The following is an 11,558-nucleotide window of genomic DNA, read 5'->3' as shown; positions in this document are numbered from 1 at the left end:
CATCCCCATCCCCATCTCCAGTTGAAAATTTCGGGTATTACCCATACCCATACCCATACCCAGTCAAAGCGGGGATTCCCCGTCAAAATGGGACGGGTTCGGGTGATACCCACGGGCACGGGTTTATTTGCCATCTCTAGTTGATAACAGTGAAAAAATATATGCCTGTATCAGAAACATTTTTTCTCGGTAAAAATAAAAAATAAAACTTTTTTTTTATTAATAGATGAAGTGAACACAATATTTTGAAGTGGATAATTGAAAAGTAATAATGTATGGTTTGGAACATGACTGTACAATATGGTGTTAATATTGTAGTGGCATGAAGATATGTATGTATGCTAATTAGGTTTTAAGAATGTTGGAAATGAATAAGCAAAAGGGAAGTAAAGAGATAGAAAAATGTTTGTTTGGGAACAGTTAAGGTTTTGGCTTTTTGTGTTGTGTTTTTTCAACCCCACACAGGAACTTGGACTCCTTCTTATAAAACACCTTCAACCATCTCCAAACCCCGTAACACTCTCAATCCACTTTTCTTCATTCCCCTTTCACTTTCTCTCTTCCGACAACTCCAATTCTAGTTTTGGGGATTCCAAGGTTATGGAGAACCAACGCAGTCCTCTTCTGAGTTGGGCGTACTACTGTCACGGAAAGGTAAAGCCTTGATTTTTATTTTATATGTTTTTGTTTGCTTGGAGTTAGAAAAAAGGGTAACGAATGAGGTTGTGATGACACAGTCAGTGGAGGAGCTGAAGCAGTCGCTGATGTGCACGACTCTTGAGCTGGAACAAACGAGGGCAAGTGTGCAGGAGGAGCTGAGAAAGAGGGACGATCAGCTTCTCACCCTGAAGGAGCTTCTGAACAAGGTGATGAGAGAAAGAGACGAGGCACAAGAGAAATGGCAGAGACTGATGCTGGAGAAAATGGTTTTCCAGCAGCAAAAGCAGCAGCAGCAGCAGCAGCATCAAACAGCTCCTGCTTCTGGGATTTCCAGCATTGAGGATGAACCCAGGAGAGGGATTGAGTCCAACAATGGGCTGTCGTCATCGGATTGTGAAGAAAGCATTGTTTCGTCTCCGGTGATGGAGCATTTGGGTGGTGGTGCGCAGGCACAGTTGCCGGAGTCAATGATTGAGCTTATATCACCGGATAAAGCGTTGCCAGAAAAAGGTAAGCTTTTGCAGGCAGTGATGAAAGCAGGTCCCCTGCTTCAGACTCTGCTCCTGGCGGGACCACTCCCTCAATGGAGACACCCTCCACCCGCTCTTGAGTCCTTCGAGATTCCTCCTGTCACCATTCCTTCCCCGCAGGCACAGCCACAACCCCTCCACCAAGACTCCTTCACCTCCAACTGCGGGAGAGTGAGCAGGAAAAGGGTTTTCTGCGAGGGCTCTGATTCTCCGACGCAGACCAAGTTCCAAAGGATTGTACTTCACTGACTACTACTGTTACCCACTCAGTTTTATTTATCCTTTTTAGTTTTTGATTTATAATATGATTTAAAGGTTAGGTGTTCGATTCGACTGATCTAGCGTATGTACAGTGCTTTGTTTTAACTGGGTGATTTTGGGTTCTGGTGATGAAGGAAGAAGGATTTGTCCTTGGCTGCCATTTTTGCCCTTTTCACATTCTCCTTTTGTTTTGTGTGAGGTGAAAGGGTGTCTGAAATTGTAATGTAACTAGGATAATGTAGTGCAGTAAGTGATGAGTGTGTGAGTGTGGGAGGGAGAGAGAGAGAGAGAGGGGTTGATGTGTAAGATCACATCAACAATTAAAGGGAGGGGTGATTGGTTGTGTAGTCGTTGGGGTTGGGAGATGGTGTGGCCAACCACCAAGGGGGACGGCCATGAGCTCTGCGTGTAGGGTTTGGTGGACCCACAAATCAGAATCAGGATCTATTACTGGTGTGGTGTATCATTATATTAAGCTTTTTTAGACAACTTATCATTATTCACTTCTAATCCTATTTCTTCTCTTTTTCTAACACTAATTCACTAAACTAAAGCAAACACCAGTATCAATCAATCTCAATCTCTATATTATTCCATAAGAGCCTGCCAAATATGTATTCCTTTCAAAGAGGCACAATGGCACTTCACCTTCACCAATGCATCTATATGTACTCCATCAAACCATGGCAACTGTTAAACATTTTGTACCTCAATTTTTAAGAAAAGGTTGTTTCCAATCTATAAAATATCACGTTAACAGCTTATCCTTCTAATTCAGCGTGTGCGATTATTTTAGAAAATCCTTTGGGTTATGAAACTTGAGACCAATTTTGTTTGAAGATATTATGATCCAAGAGAAGGATGTGAGCGTCAGATTCCATAGTAAGTGTAGGCATGTTGTATAACAGTGTGAAGGTCAGGTCAAGGGAAATCACATGGACAGTCTTCTTCAAAGCAGACAGGTAGAATGCAGAGGCTGCAACAATTTGGCTAAAACTAGTGCGTACTTCACGTATTTTTTCAAACGTAAACTTTATCCACCACATGTCACTGTTCCTGTTCAAGAACCTAATGTTTTCTGCCCTTTTTTGACCAGGGATTTACTGTACATCTCTCTTCCCTTGCGCGGTTAGCGCCAGCTATATTAGTTCCTTAATCCAAAAATTAAAACAGAATCCACGTTATTTTCATCCAGCTAGCTGTGTAATTAAATAAACTTTACATCAATACATCCTTGCCGGTGAGGGCAACAAGGAAGTCCTAAAAAACACGCTAATCCTCTTCCGAACGGTGAACACAGGCTGCGTAAATGACGCGACTCGTGCCTTACAAGACAAGAGACGTTGAAGCTGCGGTCAACATTAGGCCGAATAAGCCAAATTAAAACAATCTCAAAGATAGTTTTAACAAAATAAAGCCCAGGCTCATAGTTATACGTCGGGCCGACAAATAACCCGTCTATGTTCAAAGAACAAACGAAATTTCAAAGATTTAAGTCATTTACAGTCTGCAAATAAGGAAAGAAAATTCAAGGTTTAAAACCAAATGCCGCAAGCTGTCAAAAGGAGGGTAAAAAAAAATCAAAGAAATGTAAGAAACGAAAAAGAGTTTGGACCAATGGCAGAACCTGAAACTGGGATCGAAGTGAAAAGGGTTTAGGCTCTTGTTACAGAACACGGGAGGACTTGGAAGATGAACTCTTATTCTAAACATTAGGCATATCTCACTTACATATCTCCTTCGAGCAATCATTGAACCCAGTCCTTTTCTCTAATAAACTCCACGACGGAAGTAATATTCAATCTTATCTTCTGAGTCAGGTTCGTGCAATTAGAATTAGATTTTTCAAAGCAGTCATGTACAGTTAAAAAGAAAGTTCAATACAACAGTTTTACATTTGGAAACGGGAAGATAAAGCTCCACAAGACGTGCCATGCTAAATCTTGACACATGGACTAATATTGAGAACTGTTTTCGTCAATGCTAACTGCCTTAACTGCAGCATCATATGTTACAAGAACAAACAAAATTGTAGACAGGAATTAACATGGTTTAAGCGGAAATGTCTACTTTTGGGACCCTCCATGAGCTTCTTCTACGTTGTACATCGAATTTTCAAATAATGTTCATATCCAGTCATGCTCTCTGACCTAAGCTTAGGCAAAATTTCGCATATACACATCTTTCTCTCATGCGATCATCAGACATAAAACATACATTTTATATTTCAGCAGGAAAAAGAGGAAAATTTTCCCCTCAATAATCTTCTTCATCTTCGGCATCTTGTTTGTTCGCTTGATTGTGTTTTTGAGCTTTATACAACTCAGCAATCTGCAAAACAATCGACACATGACCAAAAATAATCAATTTGAGTTCCCATTACTATTTTTTCAATCTTCTATTATATTGTTGGTCAGATAAAGTAGATTGCACTTTACCTGCTCAGATGATGTGGCCTGTTCAGGAGCTTTGTCATGCCGGACTCGAATCAGTCGTGGAAATCGTAGAGAGATGCCCTTCAAAGAAAAATGAAGAAATGCCAACCAAAAATGTTAAATACAGCTATTATTGACAATTAAACAATGTTAGACAACAATTCATTTTATGACCTTGTTCGGATCTACTATGCCCGCTGCAGCACGGTAGACGGGGCTAATGGTCAGGTCTGCCGCTTTCACCTCCCACACCTGGATGAAATAAGGTAACACACAACTAATATATAAAAAGAAATTGCTACAAAGAGCATAATACAATTTTATTGGGATAAAAATATACAATTAAAAAGAAAGGCACTGGAAAAATCATTTCAACTCCAGTGGCATAACTATTTTAGGGAACCAAAAAAGATGAAATTAATGTGGATGGTTGGTGAGTGAGCGAAACCAATTTGAAAAAGATGAAACATACTACCATTTTTGAGTTATTTTCACTCGTCTTTCTATTTCTCTTCAACCAATCATCTTCAACTTTTTATTTATTTCTTACATATTTCCACTTTCCTATTTTATTTTCATCAAACCTGTTTCGTTCTTCTCTACCAAATACAACATACTAGCTCTCACCGTTTATTTAAAACTTGAATTGCCATAAATCATAATATGATAGGGGTTAAACACCAAATATCACAAGCCAGCTACACTGTCTCAAGAATTATACAAAAAAGAACACGATCGCGTTAATTAACCAACTGTGCGCCCATTATCCTCCCCACTGTAATTAGTAATGCTTTTCCAACGACGCTCATTATTATTCTAGAAAGTCATGTCAAGAACAAGGTTGATGGACAGCATATAATCCCTACTCGATCACATTGGGAGATCATTCAGCCACATTCGAGTGGCATCAGACCATGATAGTATTTCCAACAGTGAAATTTCTTTCGTATCTTCCATTGAAGTACTAGGAAATTCAAAACACGGACACAGTAATACCAGTAAGAGATAAGATGACTCTATAATGATGGTAGGCTACAGCACAATTGGAAAAGACAATAATGAAATCGCCAAGAAAAGTCAGGGTAACTCTCACCTTACTGGCTTCAAACCATACGTCGGGATTCATAGTTTCTCCGAATCTATAGTATGACTGAAATCAAAGAGCATGATTAAATTAATTTCAAAAATATCAAGCATGACCAGGAAAGGATAAGAGCGAAAGAAGAGGCTGGGACCTTTGGCTTGGAAATCACTTGAGAACCAAGACTGGTGGAACATTCTATAAGCTCAGCTTCAGTGAACCCCGTTCCTGCCCACCATAACAAGAAGATTAAGAGAAAGAATCTTTACGAATGAAATCCACAGGGGCTACACAAAATTAAAATACTAACCAATCTTGCAAATACTTTGAAATTCTTCATTATTGTTGTCATAGCAAGCAAGGACGAAGGCACCATAAACTCCTACAAGACATGTCACTATTTCATTTCAAACCACTCAAAGCTAAGGATTTACTGTATCTAAATCCCAACATAATGCTAAAAAAGACGAGTAACATAAGCCACATCACATTAAAGAGTACACTTCATGATCACCTGTACGTTTTCCACGTCCGTGGAAAGCAGCAATAGGTACCAAGTCTACAGAGTCCCCTAGACTGCAAATTAGAGCCAATGAATACACAGAAATTCATAATAAAGAACTAAGAAATATGAACGTCAGAACACATCCTTACTTGTCCATATAATCTTTCTTCAATTTTAGCCAGTTGAGTGATCGCTTGGCAGGTTCATATGTAGCCTCCTCATTTAGTGTTTTAATAATTAACCCCTCACAACTACGAATCAAGAGACGCGCAAAATATTAATGACAAATTCTCATTCAAATTATAGCAAGAAAACCAAATTTTAAACATCTGATTGTTGGAGAGTAAATAATCAAGAGTAAGTTTGTCCTGATCACAAAATAAAGCACATTCACTTAAATCCTTGTCCATAGCATTAAAATTCAAGGTGATTAAATGGCAAAACAAACATACTAAGTAGTCCAATGTTCGTCGATGCCTATCCAATACTATTAGTAAATCTCATAACATAAGTTGAAGACTATCATACATTATGCTGAAATTATGTATTATTTTAAACTCAAAATTAACTAGTAGAAATAGTGCACCTAGCACCAACAGCTTGGTCAAGAAAAGTCTGTATCTCCTCAACATCATTTGAAGTTAATGCTGTTGCAAACTGAAGAAATCCAGATTCTTCCTCAAAAGAGGCATAAAGATGCTACAGAGAGAAAACAGATAGTCATCAATAAGTAGCCCTTATTTGTATAGAAGCCCATGGTTAATTGAATAAATTCAAATGAGTAAATAATATTAAATCAACATTGTGAAAGAGATCAATTGGTTTCCCTACCTGTTAGGACTTAAGCAAGAGAACCCAACCTAAAAGACTAGTCCATTAGGTGGAAGAGTCTCAATGCTGTAGTTTGGGGTGTATTGTTAGAATTATGATTGTTACTATATTGTACAGTTTTCATAAAGCTGTAGTTTGGGTGTATGTACCTAGCCTAAGGGTTTAGTGTTATAGGATATACCTTTTCCTGGTAACTCTTCTCTCTTTTATACATACACATATATATACATACATACATATATATATATATATAGACACACACACATATATACATATACACACATGGTTCCTAAAACTACTAATGAAAAACTTCATCTTGAATGCCATGATTGATGAAGTGCACATCTCGCAAGCAATGACACATGGAAGCTTGTTCCTATTCCATCTAGAAAGAAGATTGTGGTTGGGTTTATGTTTTTAAAGTTGGACTTGGTGATGAAGTTGAGCAGCACCTTAAAGCTCAATTGGTGGCCAAAGAATATACACAACGTTATACACTTGAATACTTGCTAGGCTTTTCTTTTTGCAATGGTTGTTATTTGCCGTTGGCCGCTTCACTAGCTTGACATTAAAAATGTTTTCCTTCATTGTTTATTGAGGAAATTTACATGGAACAACCTATTTGATTTGTTAAATCAAAATTTGATGGTGGACTAAGGTGAAACTTTTTCATATCATATCTATAAAGATAATAATGGATGTTGGTGGGAAAACACATTTATCTCATTATTACAAGACCTAATATTTGTCGAAGTTATTTGACAATTCAAGCAAAATCCTCACATTAATCACTTCAAGCTTGAGGTTCTCCCAACTAATGGACTTGGTTTTTGGGGTTGAGCTCTCCTCCTTTGCTAAGTCCTAACAATTGGTGCTTTTATTGGGTTGGACTATAGAACAAAATATCTATAGGTTGGATTAAGGTGCAAACAAAAATACTAATTGATGATAGACGTCAGTCCTTAAAAGAGGTGAAAATGTTAGGAGTCCCACAATGAGTAGGGTGAACTCCTTAATATGACACTTACCATTGAGGTTCTTCTACCTAATGGACTAGTTTTTAATGATGGACTCTCCTCTTGCACTAAAGTCCTAACACTACCAAACTAAACTGTATCTCAAAAACTGGATCAGCTTTTAGGTTTACAACTGTCAGTCTTCTCTATCAAGGACTAAGCTACATAATAAAGAAATTAAAAACATGAAACTATGGGCTGAGCAAAGATAAAAGTAGGTACCTCTCTGCGGACTCTCAGGTTTTCCTGAAGAAGTTCTTGGCCATTTAGATACAACAAATCAAAAGCAAATACACAAACATTAACCTTTATATCTTCAATTTCTACTTTCTTGCGAGCTCGAGTACTAAGGGTCTGTCAAAAACAAACATGTTCTTTAAAGAGTCAGAGAATTTAAATGTGAAGCCCTTAATAACATGTCATATATAAAGACAGGTCATAAATGTAAATGCAGTTTTCCATTATAGAGGACATAGATGAGCAGATAGCTACATCTGATACATGTCCTATCTTATTCTATACTAGAGAACTTTCTATGTATCAGTTAAAAAAACATTATTTTCTTCTTTCAAGTCATGTCTAAATCAAATCCCAGCACAAAAATATCAGAAACCGAAAACTTGTCCAAGATAGGAAAGACAACACAAGCATAATATACCAAAGGATTTAATGTTGATCAACTGCCAGTACAAAAAGGTTTCTGATAATGTACTAACATTCAAAAGGAAAAACAGCATTAAGATTACCTGGAAAGAAAGAAGCTTTTGTGTTGTGCGGTCATATGCAACAATTTCACAATCAAGAATAAATGAAGATACATTTGCTTTCTTCAACCTGTTCGCTGACAGAAAATGGTCATTACAAGTGATTGTTTTACTAAATGCAACTTCATGTTGTTAGGAAGTGTCCTATCCAAAAAGACTGAACCAGACCTCAAATGTATCATTCCTAATAAAGTTTTTTCTTTACCTTTTAACTGCAGCAGCAACATCAGGAAACTTCTCAGTGTTCCGTTCTGCTTGTCTACTGTAAATCTCAACTGAACCATTCTCCAGGTAATGTATCTGTTCCAATGCAGATAATGTTAATGCACATAATTAGCATTACAAGAGTTATGTTTCTGATGGAAGACTTGACCATGAAGTACCTGGGCACGCTCTCCATCATATTTGTATTCACAGGTAAACTCCACATCCTGGAATTTGTTCAGAATTTCAGTTACACTTTTTGCTGCCTTTGAAAGCATAGGTCTAATTGGAACACCAGGAGTAAATTTACAATTCTTTTGAAGCTTCCATAGACCCTCAGTAAGAAGTGCAGATATTATTTTGTCGTAGTCAGGAAGAACAGAATAGACTTGTTTAACAATATCTGAAGCCTGATGCAAAATGAAACCAGAAGAATATATTTAAATAGGGAAAAGGTGGGTGGTATCTTCATCAGAAATCAGTGATACCAACTACAGCAGCAGCAGCACCATACCCAAAAATGTAGTTCAGAACCACTTAAAATGTTTAAATCCCAAAGGCGAATATTCCTATTCAACATGAACTCACAAGACTAAGCCATGTAAATTAATTCACTCTTATACCATATTTCCCAGTTCAATCACATTAGCTTACCTTGTCTAAAGGAGACTGAATTTCAGGAGGCGGTTTAGAGTGTTCTTCAGTGTATACTGCAGCTTGGCCTAGTGCAGCCAATAGAGTTTGCTCTGCATAACCAATTCGCAACTTTGTCTAAAAAAACAAGAACAAGATGCAATTAAGATGGATAAGTAAGCCCACACCAGAAAACTATGAAGAATTAAAATTTCAACCTGAAGCAAACGAATTAGATATTGAGGTTCACAGTCAGTTGCAGCAACAAGAAGTGCCTTGATACGATTCTTTTTTTTCTCTTGACTGTCTTTTCCAGATTCCTGTACACATTTAGAAATGAAGAAAACGTAACAGCATTATTTAGCAAGATTCAGTTCTACACAAATATATATTCAAATCTCAACAACAAATTCCTCCTTTCTTCCCTTACAGGACATACACCCAGCCATACTAACTTCTAGCATGCTCACCAAACAGATGTCAAGAAATTTAAAGGTGAAAAGAAACGTATAAAATAGCTTTTAAAAAGCCATGGCTTCAGCAAAAGACACAAACCAACCTCCTTCCCAGGCAAATTGTTCTGGTACAGCACATTAAACTCCAACAAATTTCTAACCATAATAAAGTATCAACAAAATGAGCTTAAAATGACTAATGTGCTCTTATGCACAACATATGATAAAGACACCAATTACACTGTCCAAGTCTTCAATATCAGTTTACTCAGAATTTATTTTTGCAAATTCTCTACTCTCTTTTTACCATTCATACTGTTATACCACATGAGAATGCACTAAAACCAGGTTATCCTAAAGCAAAGGGCCATTGCCATGTTGTGCTTATTTTCCTTAATCCCTCAACGTTGTAATAATAATTTCAAATTGATCCATGCATGGGTAGAATTTATAGATGCAACTTGTCACCAAAAAACTAGGCACTGATATTTAGAAAGTAAATACCCCTCCTTTTTTAAACCCTGCACTAACCTCATTTACTTGATTGAAATAAACCCAACAGAAACACGTTACAGTGTGTAATTGCCTGTAAGGGAGATTATTGTTGACTGGGGGATCATGTGCGATTTCAATAAAGCCCAATGTCAATGTGATTTGTTTATATTTAAAACAATAAACCACAGGCTTGAGGAAAAGGTTGGGATGTATTGTGAATAAGCGAACAACCAAATGCACAATATTCAAAATCAGTGCTGACATACCTTAGCAATAAGGCGAAAAGTGTTGAAAACCTTCCTGATGGTTAATGCTTCAGGTTTCCACATCATAGGTTGAGACGAACGGCACTCTTTAGCAACCAAGCCCAAATCACCTTTTTTCTGTCAATAATAAAATACCCTTTAGTCAAAATCGTCTCCGCAGCAAGAATGGAAGAAAAACTCATTCACCTGATACGAATTCTTAGTAAACCAAAAGAATGAACGATCTGAAACCGCCCCTTAACAAAGATCTTCTACGGTCAAATTCAACTAAACAAAGAAAGAACAAAAGGACTCAACTAAATTCAGTCACCTGATACTGAGCCTTAATCCAATTCTCGTTCCTTCCATAAGCCTCCGCGAGCGCCTTGGAAATGATCGAGTCGCCGATTCCCAGTTCCAGCCCTTCATGAGCAGGCGCAATCCGGTTTGCGGAGAGGTAAACGACGGGAACAAGATCCTCCGGCGTGGCCAGCATCACAGTCCGCAGCACATTGCAAACAATGTCAGTGATAACGATTCTTCCACTTTCCTGAGAAATCATATCGAATGCCAAGGCGAGAAAGAGAAACGGCACGGGCTGTCCCTTCTCCCATGCAATCATCGAAGCGGGATCAAAACTGGAAGGCTTCTGCTTCAGCCGCGGCACTAGCTTCTTCAGCTCCTCGGTCTTCCCGTTCGAAGAAGACGACGACAGTTGACGTACCTTCTTCGGTTCCGCCTTAACGGCTTCTTCCGCTTTAACAGCTTCTGGTTTAACAGCTTCTGGTTTAACAACTTCTTGTTTAACTGCTTGCTCCGGTTCAACGGTTATTGCCGGAGAAGGCAGTTTGGGGGATTTGGGGTTGCTAGGGTTTTGTGAAGTGGAGAGTGAAGATTTTCTTTTCTTTGGAGATGATGGAAGCTTCGGTGTTTTGGATTTGGAATTCTTCTTGGCGGCGGACATGAGAGCGTCGAAGGCGGAAGGTGGCTTGGACATGGCGCGGAGAGGGACGGAGGACAGAGATAGAGGGAAAGAGACGAGAGAAGAAACCCTAACAGTTCGAGAGAAACAGAAGGAAAGACGAAAAGAGGATCGAAAATGCAATGCGAGCATGAATGAATGAACCCTGTGACTAATTTGAAAGGCCAAACAGAGCCTGAGTGAGTGAGTGAGTGAGTTTGTTAGAGAAGGAGGAGGTGCGCCAGAGACTAGAGAAGTGGCGGGAACAAACGCGCTTCTTCGCTTGCACCTACACACTATAAAAATTAATTTCTACAACTAGATTAAATTGTGAACATACTTTATGTTTTTATTCTATTTTTAGTTACATTTTAGAATTAAAGATATTAAACCAAGATTTTCAAATATTCAAAATAACTTATTCTTTCTCTTTTATTAAAGTGTCTATGATTTTGTTGAAGCCTTTCGCATTTGCTATCACT

The 11,558-nt window shown here is 38.2% G+C and overlaps 2 protein-coding genes across 2 annotated transcripts; one reads left to right on the top strand and one right to left on the bottom strand.

Annotated features, from left to right (window-relative positions):
* Positions 1-429: 429 nt before the first annotated feature.
* LOC114170623 (uncharacterized) lies at positions 430-1,961 on the top strand. Its single transcript, XM_028056138.2, has 2 exons — positions 430-654; positions 738-1,961. Exons 1-2 carry the CDS (start codon positions 601-603, stop codon positions 1,437-1,439), a joined length of 756 nt encoding a protein of 251 aa, XP_027911939.1. The 5' UTR covers positions 430-600; the 3' UTR covers positions 1,440-1,961.
* A 1,349-nt stretch (positions 1,962-3,310) lies between these two features.
* On the bottom strand, positions 3,311-11,370 carry LIG1 (DNA ligase 1). Its single transcript, XM_028055392.2, has 17 exons — positions 10,447-11,370; positions 10,137-10,253; positions 9,139-9,240; positions 8,942-9,058; positions 8,467-8,697; positions 8,289-8,383; positions 8,066-8,153; positions 7,542-7,673; positions 6,059-6,171; positions 5,622-5,723; positions 5,482-5,543; positions 5,278-5,349; positions 5,122-5,195; positions 4,980-5,036; positions 4,061-4,138; positions 3,890-3,967; positions 3,311-3,782 (listed from the first exon to the last, which is right to left on the bottom strand). The coding sequence occupies exons 1-17, from the start codon at positions 11,227-11,229 to the stop codon at positions 3,708-3,710; spliced, it is 2,376 nt and encodes a 791-aa protein (XP_027911193.1). The 5' UTR covers positions 11,230-11,370; the 3' UTR covers positions 3,311-3,707.
* Between the last annotated feature and the right edge of the window lie 188 nt (positions 11,371-11,558).

Source organism: Vigna unguiculata, chromosome 11 (genome assembly GCF_037176805.1).
Source record: "Vigna unguiculata cultivar grain cowpea cultivar isolate G323 ecotype 2 chromosome 11, ASM3717680v1, whole genome shotgun sequence".
Classification (NCBI taxonomy): Eukaryota; Viridiplantae; Streptophyta; class Magnoliopsida; order Fabales; family Fabaceae; genus Vigna; species Vigna unguiculata.
The sequence above is the reverse complement of the archived record's forward strand: the minus strand, read 5'-3'. Positions and strand labels throughout refer to the sequence as shown.